The sequence below is a fragment of the Opisthorchis viverrini genome, assembly GCF_000715545.1.
Source record: "Opisthorchis viverrini unplaced genomic scaffold opera_v5_152, whole genome shotgun sequence".
Lineage (NCBI taxonomy): Eukaryota > Metazoa > Platyhelminthes > Trematoda > Opisthorchiida > Opisthorchiidae > Opisthorchis > Opisthorchis viverrini.
The window spans coordinates 1,166,069-1,181,275 of NW_008751808.1; the positions used below are offsets into that span (position 1 = coordinate 1,166,069).

The window sequence follows — 15,207 nt, forward strand, 5'->3', positions numbered from 1 at the left end:
CAAACGTCACTCGTGCACACTCCTCTTCAATTCTTGCTCTTAACTCCACCTAATTCTTCGCTTTATTTTCATGATATACACGAGCCTTGATCATTCCCCAAAAACAATGATCCAGAGGTGTGAGATCGGGCGATCTTGTGGGCCAAAAGTCTGTAAATCCACGAGCAATGACTCTCTCATCAGCGAATTGCTCTCGGAGGTAAGTTCTCACTTGGTTTGAGTAGTGGGGTGGAGCACCATCTTGTTGAAAGACGGTCGATGATTTCTTGTGCTGCATGAGTTGCGGGATAACATGCGTCTGCAGCTTATGGAGGTAACTGTCACCAGGAACCGTAGCATCAAAGAAAAATGGACGTGGGGGACAACTTGAGGAGAATCCCATTCACACACAGAGATGAGGGGAATGGAGATTATGGGTGAGGTACTCGTGAGGAGCTTTACCGGACCACATCACGCAATTGTGCTTGTTGATTACGCCATCCACAAAAAATTTGTTTCATCGCTCAATAAAATGTTGAAAACGATTTCTTCATTGTCCAGCAGCCAGTTAGCGAACGTGACACATTGCTCTTTGTCTTCTTCCGTGATGTTTTGTAATAAAGTGAAATGATACCGGTAGAGATGAAGGTGGTGTCTCGTAATACGATGCACGCTGGCGGGGTGAATGCCGGCCAACTGAGACACCTGAGTTATTGATGAAGATGACATGGTGCTCTGGGACTGAAGTTGCTCGACGGCGTTCTGTACAATGAGCGCTCCTTCAGCACTCAGAGACTTCCTCCCTTTGCCAGGAAAATCCAATACAGATCCAGTGGACTCAAATTTCGCAATCAGGCGTGTAATGATCGACACGGTGAAAGGATCTCCGATGAGACCATGTTTGGTTTTGTAACCGCTAAGTGCAGTGGTAGCGCTTTCACCAAGGGAATGGCAGAGTTTCAAAATTTCAATAAGTACACCGATATCCATCGTGAACAAAACAAATGCCAACACTTGCACACAAAACCACCTTTATGTGACTACTACTAATAATAAATTTTGTTATTCTTCCTCTGACTGACTATATTCAGTTACTTATTTAAATTTTGCGTCTGTTATGAGTCACCCTGTATTTGGAACCCATTGACCTAAAACTACCAGAAACTAATCAAATCGCCAAACGATCACTTGTCAGTTAAGCCCTGACTGTTGCAGACTCTTGCGCATTATTACTCTGGTCTTCCGTCGCTTCTGTAAGAGAAGCCAACATCGGACACCGGTAACTATTTCGCACCGTTGAAGCCAATTTCATGGTGTACAACTCAGATGGGGCCAGGATTGGAAGATCTGGGGAAACTTCAGTGATAAGTTTGGCTATATGTGCACTTCTTAACTCCGAACCTTTCAAGCGTGTCTTTCAAATTAGCTACGCCCCTGGCGATTGTCAAATTCTATCTAGATACAAAAGCGAAGCAAATTCCTGCTTCATGAGTCGGTTAGCGTTCTCTCAGTGGCTACAAAGAGTTTAAAAAGTCTAGTCTAGTTTTGATGCCTGCAACAGCAATCCAACTAAGCAACACTCAACAGTGATTCCGAGAGAGACGTTTACGTGTAATGTATTTCCAGATTTCATAGATTCTTTCTTTACTGCCGATTTTGTATCACTCGAACTTACGAAACCAGCCAGACCAAACCTAACGACCTAATCTCCTTATAACAATAGAGGTGTAAGTTTATCGTTGCATTAGCCCCACAAAAACGTAACAGCCACAGTCAGCGTGAGTAGTACTGAGCACGCAAAAAGTATACGTTGGGGTCTCACGGCAATCAAGTCCCAGTTCCAAAGTATTTTTATGCATACTAAGCATAAGTCTTGTTCTTATCACCGATTGCGGATAACTACGAGTCTGACGACCGTCTTATGCATGTGACGGTGGAATGGTAACATAATCTGACATGAGTGTGCTGTAAAGATATACAGTGGTAAAAAAAGCAGAAGTACAGAAAAAGCGATATACACTTCGTGCGGAACGGCAGACGTGCCCCTATAAATCACACGGATATCTGCTGGCGTACTATAGCTGTTAGTCCAACCTTGTCGGATTCACCTCTAGTGTCCTCTGGTCGCCAAATAATGCGGAAAAAATGAGAGAACAGCCTTTGTAGAACTAAGATTTCTGAAAAAGCTCCTGGGGTAATTTTCAATAGACAACCACAAGTATTATTACTCGTAATAATAATGCTGACATGGCATTGTTAAAATCAACATTTAGCTATTCAGAAAGGACATCAGACAAACCACTAACCCACCGCTACACACAACTACGCACTGATGATGTCACCTCGATTGTGATGAAACGTCAGAAAGGACATCAGACAAACCACTAACCCACCGCTACACACAACTACGCACTGATGATGTCACCTCGATTGGTGATGAAACGTTTGCAACCAAATTGCCCAACTCAGCGACCATCTACGCTACCTGAGCTACCGACATTCTCCTCTATATCAGACACTTTGTCTACATGAGAATTAATGGCGCTAAAATATTCTGGAGACCTGGCCAATATGTCCCGGAAACGAAAACTTAAAAGCCTAACATTTGCAGATCTACATATCGCAGGACTTGCGGAAGACGTCCTACCGCGAAAATCCATTTTATAAGCTATGAATTCATAGGAGACACAAACACGTAAGAGTAAATGAATTAGAGATTCAGGTGAGTCTCTCGTGTGATCCGAATTGACGTGCAAATGAGTTTAATTGGTGAAGGGAAACCTCTCCGTTTAAACCACCATGAGGAAAACATCCCCTTAGGTAAGAGGTAAACTGGCTTGAGGCGTGTCTCTGAATAAAGCGGTGCTTGCCAAAACCAAATTTTACATTCAAGTTCAAGCCGGATATATTTTCAAACCAGCTGTTCATTGGTCCATTGTAAAGCCTCTTCTACCGACCGGAATTGGCGTTTATCCGCTAACAAATGGCCCCAAAAAGGAAAATGCTGGTTAATCAACGCAGCAACCCGCGGTTTCTTCTGCGCCTTCTTCCCGCCGGATCAGGAAGAAATTCACAAAGCACGTGACGTAATCACAACGAGAGTATGACGAATGTCATCAACGCTGTTTTCTGAACTGGAATTGGACACCCCAAACAAAGTCAGATGTCTTACCTTGCGCCTACTTTCATGGCGAAATCACCAGAAAAATCCACTGGATTTCGTCTCACCAGTGGAGACTTTGCGTCTCGCTTAAGTAATTTGGTTTCATATATCCAGAGTTAATTTATGCCTTGGAATTCAATTCTGAAGAATGAAGCAGGAAACCCGAGCGTCGCGCACGGTGAAATGATTTATGACATGGATCACCGGTGTAATGGACTTCCGAACACCGATTGAAATTGGTACCGAACGAGTGGCATGACGTGTGGTTGTTGCCTTTAGCTTCCGCTCTGATAATTTCCAGTAATTTTTTTCTGAGGGGAAGCATTCCCTTTCTGGGCTATTCCAGTAAGCCATATAAACCATCCAGACCTAAGAGTTCATCATCACCAAAAATCGGATTTTACCTCACCCTATATGGTGATTGATTGGGCAATGCAGTCCCTCTGCCCACAGACGGGCATAAAGAATCAAATTTCCTCCATATTTTTATTAAACCATTCACCGCCGGACACTTCTCGCATTTACACTAAGAGTAATGGAGGGGTACACTGAAAACTAATTTGGCTTCTTGCGAGAGACTCGCCTAAAATCCAGCTAAATCTCTTGTTTGTGATGTTTCCAGGCAACTGAATGTGCTGCACCAGGCCGCCTCATGTTTCAGTCGCTACGATATTCGCAATATAGCGATACATGTATATTCGTACTGCACTACTTATAAGGTTGCTGAAAATTTGTCGACAGCCCACAACCGGTTTTGCCCTTCCTGGAGCTCATGAGGTAGGCGCAGTCCTCGAGGTTCCGTCAGTTTTGTGTAGAGCATAAGGTTGACGAGAACTCGGGGACTGCACCTACCTGATGAGCCACAAGAGGAGGAAACCGGTCGTGGGCTGTCGACGAATTTTCAGCAACCTTATGAGTAGTGCAAGAGTAATGGAGCGTGGAAGCCTCTATAGGCTTTCGGACGGATCTGATCTTCTTCTTTGCCCTATTCAATTCGCAGTGCTAGGTATCAGTTTGACGACGCCACTAGAGCATATCCAGTAGAATCAAGCAGCTTTAGACAAGTCTAGATTGGCTTCAGTCATTCACTTTATAGAATGCCAGTAATGCGTCCACAGGCTTCTTCGTTCGCATTCTGTCTCTCCCGCCGGAACAAAGGGGCTGTATAAAAGTCCATTGTACTGTGGGAAGACGCATCTGCCTGCAATGCTTCCGACGCATTCGGTCCTCCGGTAACACATTCTTGAACAATGAAAAAATACATGCCTACTCAGCTTGTGTTAAGTACACTGTGCGTTCTTCTAGCTATCTGGCTAATTCTGAAGTGACCGAGTTGTTTGGTGCAGTAGCTCAAAAAGATTCTTCAAACCCAAAGTGATCTGTAGTTCCCAGCCATAATCGAAGAATAACTTTCTACACGGAGGAAAGTCCCTCGTCAATCAGACAAGACTTTCATTCGATGGATTTATCCGGTTTCAACGAGGATTTGCGTTTCTTCTAGGGGAAACACAGTGAAAACTCTTCGACATTCCACCACAAGTTTTGTCCGTTTTTAGGCTCATTGGGTGGGCGTATTCACCGAGTTTCTGTCAACTTGAGCACACGGGTGTACAAAATTGGTGAACCATACTCGTTTGTGTGTTAATTTGGTGTTAACGTCAGATTTAACGGAACACCACGACATGTCAAACGTGGTGCCAACTGAGACCTCACGCGGTCTTTGTGAAGCATATTTACTTGAGAAAGGGCATAAACGGTAGCTTTAACATGGATCTAGTTGAGTCAACCTTTTACACTAATTTAACCTGAAAGTGAGGGTATTATGTAAGGATTTGACAACACAGACTTGAAAAATATGCGTAAAGAATGGGGGTAATTGGACCATGCGCCCAGCAGTCGTGTGTGTTTCCAAATCACATTTCAGAGTCACAAATCATTTGAAACAGCAGTGAGGTTTCGTCCTCACCATTATAGAAATAAATCCAGTTAGGAAAAACGGTCTGGATGAGAGAAAGTTGTTTTCTTTCAAGAATCATCAACCATGCACGTTTTCTATGAACAAATTCTATCACTTCAGTCATTCGGAGCAACTGACAGGAACCCCTGTTGTATGGTCCACTGATGGATCTAGATCGAAGAATTCCAGAAACTGCTTTTATCGAAACATCGATGAAGAGCTCTACGGACTGTTTGACCAGAAAGTACACACAGGTGATCGTGCGAGCAACAAAACTCGGTGAATGCTCACTTGGGTCTTTTGAGGAAATCGTTTACGCTTCATATTTATCATCAGAGGGTCTACTCCTCAGAACGTTTAGCTCAACCATCTCCTCCGCCTCTCGGATTCTTTTACAGTTGCGGAGATTCTGGCACAGCAGAGACGCGCGTAGCGGAACGAGCAGATGGATGGATCCCAGCGATGGTCGTTTTCATGTTGTCGGGACAAAAAGAAGAAAGAGCTCGCCTCATCACACACACCGGACTCTTTGTTAAAACAAAGTCATGAGTTTAATTTACTCAGCCTAAATAAACGAATTGCACCGCATAAGGTCTAGGTTCTAGCGAAGCACTGCTAAGCAAGTCACACCAACACTGGTTCTCTCCATAAAACAGTCCTTGTGGCCAACCCGAAAATGGTCACTGACCAGGTGGCCCTCAAACGAACAATGATCAATGTAGGTCTAAACAGATAGGTTTCACGCCTGTGACTACAAGAAATATCAGCACGTCACAATATGCATTCCATTAGTCCTGAAGGTTTGGATTGATGGCTGCTAATACACCGACTCGTTGGATCAACGTTGAATCACCGTCAGGATAGCGTGGGAATTGTGTGCGATTTTCAGACTGGAAGAGAGCCAGGTACACAGGTCCCGCTCGTTGCTCGTTGTCCTTACTCACCAAGTACCACGAAAGGAATGGTAGATGCCTCACCAAACGGCGTAACTTCATGTTCTTCGCTGCTAGAGGTGCGCGCCATTGTTTTTTTCAACCAGAGCTTATTTACGATCCAAGATCGTTAATGAATGAAAAGGTCAACTTGTTGTGCAAACTTATTGGCCCCAAAAGCAAGATACCGTAGTTCGCCCTCCAGTGAGCACAGAGTGAGAGAACGTTGTGTTAGCTTTGGAATGATTAGTTTGGTGTGAATTTAAGCTCAAAATGCAACTCAAAAATACCCCTCGAATTCCGCATGCTTAAAGCTTGTGCGGTGGTTCGGTTGCATGGAATTTGGTCAAAAGCCTTTCACAAATTTGGAGGACACGCCCACGAGGTTGGTCCGAGGGATTCACAGTGGTTAGAGCCAACTTCTCACGTTTCGACCCTGCAACGAATTCTATCGATTAGCTAGCAGTTTGAGTTGACGACTGCATATTTGAGACGCCCAATATATCACCGTACGAAGGATACTGCCTGCTGCTGGACTGTCAAGTAATTATCTAAGAGACGTGAAGTTGAGAGAAAAAGCGGTATCTGTTTTTATCAACCCCTGCACTCCACCAGTAGAATGGCATCTTTTGAACATTTATGAGGTAAAAACAAGCGTATGGGGCATCAAACATTTAGTATGTAAGCTGTTCTAAGTGTTCCTAAGTTTCCATTCCCCTTGCTGAGGCGCATATCGCTTACCAAATCTGTATGTCAGATAAATGAATCACACAAAACCGCTACCCCCGAAACGCATATCTACTGCTTAAAATTGCGATAGGCCGGTAGAAACAAATGCGGAGGTTCTGTATTCAGTCTTGTTTGGTCTTTTGATTAAACTGCCATGTGGAACTGATTACGCGGCAACTTTTTTTTCACATCACCCTTAGCATCTATAAAACACAGTTGGGTTTAAACAATTCTTACCGGGGTTAGAATCACGCTGTTGCTGTGTCAAGAACTTTGTCAAGTATCTTGAGGACTTTGAAGATGGGGTGATTTAACCCTTCCTAAAGTGGAAAGGAAGGTTTTTCGCGCAGTAACATCCCTATGCGTACGAAAAGAATGAACAAAACACGCCGGATACCGAAATTCTAACTTACAAAATAGCACTTAATGGATCTGTATAAACCCACTCATGGTCCGATATAAAACAAATCATTTCATTGGTACATTCACGCAGACGGTTGAGACGCCTTCACAGGACTAAATAGAACACCGTCGTGGCAACGGATTTTTGGATTTCACCACCTTGCCTCGCGTGATTCCTGTTGCCACGGACAAGAAAATGATATGGAGTGGCGAATCAAGTTGATTATCACCAAGTTGTGGGTTTCCGACTGGCACATACATTTGGAACTGACAAATGTCCAGAGATGGCACCAAACTACGTCAGCATAAGGCCCTTGCTTAACCAGACGCATTCAACTTTCCAACAGGTTTACGAGTGTCATGCCAAGAAAATACAAGTGAATATTTCGGGTCTCGTCGAAAGAGAATTACGAGAGGACCATGGTTGTACAATGCAATTGTGCAGTTGTGTGCAATTCAGTTGGATCTCCCGTTAAAGCTAACTTAATTTGCTAATAAGATCATTTCTACGCCTGCTCATACGTTGGTATTCAATTTACACACGGAGTTGAGAAGAACCCACTGATCAGTCTCAATAAAACGAAACCGGTGGTGAGCTGACGGAAGATTTTCGGGAATGTTATCAGTTGCGTAGTACTAGGTCATGAAAATATATTTAAACGTTTTTTCTATTCAAAGAGGACAAAAGTTTTTTAAGGATGTCGTCACCAAAAGGTCGCTATAAACCCCGGTCACGGAACAGACTTTGAAAAGGCGGGAACCCCTACCCAATTATGGTCGTTTGACGATCACGCAAAAGTAAAATTTCGCAACTATTAATTTCCCTGTAGAAAAGACGACTATTTATTGAACGTTTTCCCCGTAAGCAATCTCCTAGAAAAAAGAATTTGGCCGTCTTAAAATGCTATTTAATTTGGAGCCCTTTTTACTGCCTAACTATGTAAAGGAGTAACTGAAATTCAAGCAACATTTTTTACTTGTGTGGAACCCAGTTGGGAACTTCCTAATAAAGTATACCCAACTTTGCGAATCTACGGAGAAACGGTTCACGGAGGCGAAATTTCCTGGAGTTTCCCTGGAAATTCTATTAAAGACGATGGGGTGCCTCTACTGGACATTGTAGGTGAATTATGACGGATGAAGAGAGCTATAGAAAGCTTCTATATTTAGCAAATTCAACGTCATCGTTGGAAAGCCGCCGATGGTTTACGCGGAAAGGTAGTTGACGCTACATGCAAGGCTTAAGATAAAATACGATCAAAAGACAAAACTGAATTCATTAATCTGTTTCACCAGTAATAACGTTTTCTCCATTCAAAATATTTATAAACATGTTTATAACACATTCAAATAGTTTACAGCGATTTTTGTGCCACAATATTGACATTTGCGCACGCCAGCAGTTTGAACCTGGGGCCGTAAAGTTTTATCTGAGTATTCGTAACGCGCTGAAATTCGCAAAGGGATTTCAGATAAGTGTTGTACAGTATTACGGAGTAAAGAAGGGTATAAATACAGCAGAAAATTTAGCAGACTTCGTCAAGGTTTGGCGTGAGAGCATTTAGTATGGCTGGCGCGCCTCGATTTTGCGTAAATTTTAAACTCGGGCTTTACGATTTTTCACCTCAAAACTTACCAAACACTCGGCACTGTTTACGCTGCGCAGCACTTATTTAGTGCTCGGTATTAATTAGGTAGCGTTGCCTCAATTCCTATTATCTTACTGTTTAGTGGGCTGTACTGCTGATCTGACATCCCTGCACGTGGCGCGGACCACTCGGATGAGGTTTGTACTCATGGTCTTTCAAAATGGCAGTTTCACAAAGAACTGCAAACTCCTTTATATCCGAAGTTATTCAGAAACGAGTCAGCTGAAGTTTCGAAATTGATTGAGAATCATTCTCCAAGCACGTTAATTGGGATGCCTTATCGGAAACCCACAAGCAAACTAAGATTGGTGGACAAACTGAAAAACATCACAAGCTAGCCTCTGAGGAATCCAAGTGATCCCCCGATCTTTACAGTTCTGATTCAAGACAGTAACGAAACAAAAAGTGGTAGCGGTTCCTGAAGGTCTCGGAAGTTTCAAACACAGTGACCAAAAGGAAAGTAAGCGTGAATTCAAAGTGTGTGTAAAATGTATGATTGTTATCTTAAATTTTGTTAAATCCAAATGCGAGAGTCGTTTACAAGCCAGGCAAAAGGTAGTCGATCCTAGGGTCTTATCAAGTTGGAATCACTACCCTTTGAGTTCTGCTATGAAGTACATACTGACGAGTTGCGATGGCTTTCATACCTCTGACTGACGAGCATTTTAGAAAATATATTCTCTCTTCCCAGACATTTTGTATAACACAGTCTAGGTTTCGCGTAAATAGACGGACAACATTTTGGCAAGTTTCGATGAATCACCTTCCACCATACGTCAAACGTATTCACGATTCCATCGGTTGAGCACGATAAGGAGAAAAAATCAGGTGATCATGTGTCCCACCATGATCCTGCACGGATTGACACTACTCAGTCATTCAAGTTTCTTTCACATTCAGAACGCATGGCGAACTACATTTAACACACACTACTTATCATGTTTTTTCCGTGCTACCTTTGCAGTTCATCTGATCTGTTTAACCAACCAAGTTCGGTTGTTTCTCACAATGTGGTTCTGTTTGTCACTGATCTTGTTTCTGTTTCATGCCTACACCCTCCTGAAGCCTAAAAGACACAGCGGACACTACTCACACGTAACAGGTGCGCCTGCACTACAATTGCTTGGTAAAACACGTTTATCACTCACTAAAATGTCCGGCATCCTAAGGTTCAAATCCGTCGTGTATCTGACTCCATTCTTGATGGGACAAGACGGTCGGGTATGGTTGCAACCCTCTTCAGGGAATTCAAGTCCATAGTTTTGGTCGTGAATGGTGAAATCTAATTCTGGCATAAAAGTTTCGGAACTCATCTCTAAAAGTAAAGAATTCGGATAAAATAATTAGGAAACAAATTTTGAAACTCTTGTTTTCATTCCATCATTATCATCATCATCCGTATTTGCATCACCAAAATCATCAATATTAGCGAGAATAAAATCACGGTTGCTAATGCTGAGCTTTGTAGGAGTTAATTGTAGGAGGTAACTTGGAACAAAAGTGGATAGCCAGTACACGGTGTTGAGTGACCCCTTTTCAAGTCCATCCACCGCACCGTGAAAAAAGTATGACAGAATCGGCATGAAAAGTTAATTAGCCAACATAATTTTTATATGGTGTTTCAAGACGTCACATCTTTCGTCAATCGCTTTGGATGAGTGCCTTGGTAACATTTAAACTTCCTGAGTCTTGGCGCTGAAAGTTACCAGCATTCAACTGAATTCCGGTCACTGGCTAGATGCAGATAGTGTGACGAGATAGTACACTAAAATACTTCATGGATATAAAGACAGAAATTGAACAAATTGAACATTGTCCAGGATGCTGGACCAAAGCATGCGAAAATTAAATTTGTTAGCGATGGAACTGTTGCGACTATTGTTGTTTTCTGCCATCAGCCTGCCCTTTTGATAATGAAGCATGTCTTTTTCTGTTTGCATTGGTTTTTTTAAACCTATGAATGCAAGAAACCGCCCGGTGCTTTAGCTCACTATTCGATGTAAACAAGTTTTGCGCTTAAGCTGTAAGTCGTAGCAAGCACTAATTGACCTCGTCCCAATAGATAATTGTGAAACCAGTATTACTATACTCCTCACGGAATGTTGCAACTTCGGAAAACAGGAATGAAAGGGAGAGTCTTCATCAACTGAATCGCATACCTTACGCCACATCATCCAGACTAGGTACTATAAAAATTCAGTGTGCGCAAATGATGGGCTTTTCAACCTATGGGTTGGTTTAGAGGATTGGATGCGAAAAGACACTCGGTCAAACGGCTATTCCTAAATCCGAGTGAAGTGAACAGCTCGAAAATGCGAACGCTGAGTTTCCTCTTCAATAAGGCAAGCTGTCAACAAAAACGGAAACCATATTCAGAGACTGCCAGACAGGAAGTGATAAAGTGATCATTGACCGGCTAAACATGCTTGCTTAAGGCTCGTGAAGANTCTTGTTTTCATTCCATCATTATCATCATCATCCGTATTTGCATCACCAAAATCATCAATATTAGCGAGAATAAAATCACGGTTGCTAATGCTGAGCTTTGTAGGAGTTAATTGTAGGAGGTAACTTGGAACAAAAGTGGATAGCCAGTACACGGTGTTGAGTGACCCCTTTTCAAGTGATGGCCATCCACCGTGAAAAAAGTATGACAGAATCGGCATGAAAAGTTAATTAGCCAACATAATTTTTATATGGTGTTTCAAGACGTCACATCTTTCGTCAATCGCTTTGGATGAATGCCTTGGTAACATTTAACCTTCCTGTGTCTTGGCGGTGAAAGTTACCAGCATTCAACTGAATCCCGGTCACTGGCTAGATGCAGATAGTGTGACGAGATAGTACACTAAAATACTTCATGGATATAAAGACAGAAATTGAACAAATTGAACATTGTCCAGGATGCTGGACCAAAGCATGCGAAAATTAAATTTGTTAGCGATGGAACTGTTGCGACTATTGTTGTTTTCTGCCATCAGCCTGCCCTTTTGATAATGAAGCATGTCTTTTTCTGTTTGCATTGGTTTTTTTAAACCTATGAATGCAAGAAACCGCCCGGTGCTTTAGCTCACTATTCGATGTAAACAAGTTTTGCGCTTAAGCTGTAAGTCGTAGCAAGCACTAATTGACCTCGTCCCAATAGATAATTGTGAAACCAGTATTACTATACTCCTCACGGAATGTTGCAACTTCGGAAAACAGGAATGAAAGGGAGAGTCTTCATCAACTGAATCGCATACCTTACGCCACATCATCCAGACTAGGTACTATAAAAATTCAGTGTGCGCAAATGATGGGCTTTTCAACCTATGGGTTGGTTTAGAGGATTGGATGCGAAAAGACACTCGGTCAAACGGCTATTCCTAAATCCGAGTGAAGTGAACAGCTCGAAAATGCGAACGCTGAGTTTCCTCTTCAATAAGGCAAGCTGTCAACAAAAACGGAAACCATATTCAGAGACTGCCAGACAGGAAGTGATAAAGTGATCAGTGACCGGCTAAACATGCTTGCTTAAGGCTCGTGAAGAATTTTGGACATGCTCCTCTGCTCAACTCCGGTAGTTTGTTTTTCTCATCCGATTAGCGAAACGATTTTCACTGGTCTGACAGTCGAGCGCACTAAGTTACAATGAATTAGTTAGAACTATCCGCAGGACCCAGGCAATTTGTTAAATGTGCTGTAGAATCAGTGGCAGCTGGCCGTAAAACACACGTCTGTCTGCCAAGAATAGTAACTCCTTAATAAGCTGACTTTCTGCTCTAGCTGGACTATTCACCTACGGCTGGCTTGGATATACTGGCGATTCGTTTTGATCAATGCATGAAGATCTGACGAAGAGCTTGGAGGATGGAAAATGCACGGCCACTTGTTTCTTAAAAGCTTCCGCGGTTACTGCAATATGTCAGCACACACGCACTAGCTTGTAATCCGCCATTTTAGCCCACTGCCCTTGTTAAGAGCTTTAACTACCATTTTTCTTGGTGTGCGCAACCTGACAATTTTCTAGCCCGTGTACAATCACACTCTTGCCTGCAAACCTGTTGAGATGTTGTGAAAGGCAAAGAGGGTTCCTCAATTTTCATTGAGTTATATCATATCACAGTCTCATTTACGTTTCCAATTTATCTTTAGGTTAAGTGAGAATGGGTAACAGTGCACCTACATCATCCCAAAGCTTTATCACAAAGGGGTATTCATGTCACTTGGCATTACCGAGATTGACGGTGATTTGGAAGTGTTACCTAAAAAATCTATCAAAAATTCCATGAGATGTCAGAAGATGGGTTGATTGAGGCGCTGATGTACCCAAGAGGTTTGTTGACCCGATTGTTGAAACCACTATCAACCAGAAATTCAGGGGCGTCTTGTCGCAAGGACTTTTCGCGGACAACCCTAAGAGCGACCCACGCGTTTCGGAGATCCGGTGAAATCAATATGAAACTAAGCGTATCATGCTTACTAGTTATGTCAAACGGCATAACTCGTCGAAACGCACGCGGTCTGATTAAACTGACTACAGTAAACTGGCGGAGAATGTTTCCAGCTTTGCTGCGAATACTTCGATGTAGAATTTTCGGGGGAAGTGCGGTAAATTATGTTATCATTATCGTCATTGGTTAAAGCCACGACTATTTCGGAAAATAGCACTTTCATGGTGGTTCGCGCCTTCCACCTCACATGCTGTGCAGATTGCTTCCGGCCACAAAATAATTAATCACTCATTGTTTTAAACACTAAATGAACAATCACACTGCACAGTACGTTCACTGGCTTTTCTGGATAAGGCCGTTAAACCGATCAATTTTTTCTCGAATCGCTCCGAATAACATTGCAAATTCTGTGATCTAAATGAAGTTGTTTCATGCAGATGTTAAACACTTTCGTACATGACAAAGTTTTGGTTCATAACATCAATTTTTCAACCTCGTCACTATTACTACATGCGAAAAATGCCAGAATGGAAAACTTTCTGTCAAATGCCCCGAGCATAAGTTCGAATAAACTCTGCAGTTTCTGATTTGAACTTTTGCATTCTTAAAGATTGTTCAATAGAATAACTCGTCTTTTCGGCAACCGCGAGATATTTTCAATCGGATTGGAGTGTGATTAGATCGAATCGAATAAAAATAAGTACTATCTCTTAGTACAGCAGTCCTGTCCATAGATGTGATGTGCGAGTTGGGACTATCCCACCATAAATTGTTCTCTTGTGTAAGTTTCTCGACTAAAGTATAGTTGGGGCTCCAACTAGAATTTTTTCGACATGAGGGACTCCTTCCAAGGCGACTGTGTTTTTACACCGACGGAGGAGTTTTAGTATTTATCTCTCACACTTGGAGCTTAACTGGATCGCGGGAAAAGTTCTTATATTCACTAGGTTACACATATTTGAGTCAAGATATTATATAAAACGAATCCTGTTATCGGTCACTTTTTGTTTTAAGTTACTGAGGAATATGACAAATCCAGAGAGACCATCTACAAAAGAATGTACTTGTTCTGTTAAGCGGGTACAATGCTTTGATTGTGATGGTAGAATTCTCATAAACATGCCACTCCGAGCTCATGGTTATCACACTTATNTAGTTCCCGAATGAGTAGTTGACTTAAAGCAGGCATCTCACTTGATTTAACCTTAGCATGTCGCTAGGCACGACCGATTGAGTGGGCACACTATAGCGCCTCCCATTGAAGTTATGCTACATATCTTTAAATTAGTGTGAAGCTCCGTTTCGATGTGGAGGCACACTGAGTATCTTCACTTGAGCACTGTTCTTTTCATTCCAACCTGCCTCGCAATGCTGACGTCCGTTCCAGTACTGGCCTGTTGTATTCCGATTGAGTGGGCACACTATAGCGCCTCCTGTTGAAGTTATGCAACATATCTTTAAATTAGTTTGAAGCTCCGTTCCAATGTAGAGGCACACTGAGGATCTTCACTTGAGCACTGTCCTTTTCATTCCAACCTGCCTGGAATGCTGACGTCCGTTCCAGTACTGGTCTGTTGTATCCAGATACCCCATGCATGATGGGTAGAGTCCAGCATGAATTTCTCTGACCCCCTTGAGCATTTTACTTGAACCCATTCGCCGAGGGAATAAGACTGGCAAGCAAACGGAAACAGGAAATTCCAAGTCTACCGGGAAACTCATAACTTCCCTATCATGTGGCAAAAATAGAACGTAAATGACTGTAGAATAAGCAGGGCGTGGTGCTTTAACACTTATCTAACGACGGGAACACGAAAGTTACTCGACCATTATTATCAGCCAGTGACCGATCATTTTAAGGGACAATAGCCGCAGAATGTTATGCCTTACTTTGTCGTAGACGGATGATCCGGTGCCAAAACTATCCGCTTGCCGACACACAGAGAAACAACGTAATCTAGCA

General features: G+C 42.6%; 1 protein-coding gene across 1 annotated transcript in view; it reads right to left on the reverse strand.

Moving 5' to 3' along the window:
* Window positions 1-1,401: 1,401 nt before the first annotated feature.
* Window positions 1,402-15,207, reverse strand: part of T265_06952 (hypothetical protein) — a gene marked incomplete at both ends in the record, with an annotated part of 36,265 nt that continues 22,459 nt past the window's right edge. The window contains 2 exons of the mRNA XM_009172355.1: window positions 1,402-1,434; window positions 9,960-10,126. Coding sequence (XP_009170619.1) covers window positions 1,402-1,434; window positions 9,960-10,126 — 200 coding nt within the window. The remainder of the gene's footprint in view (window positions 1,435-9,959; window positions 10,127-15,207) is intronic.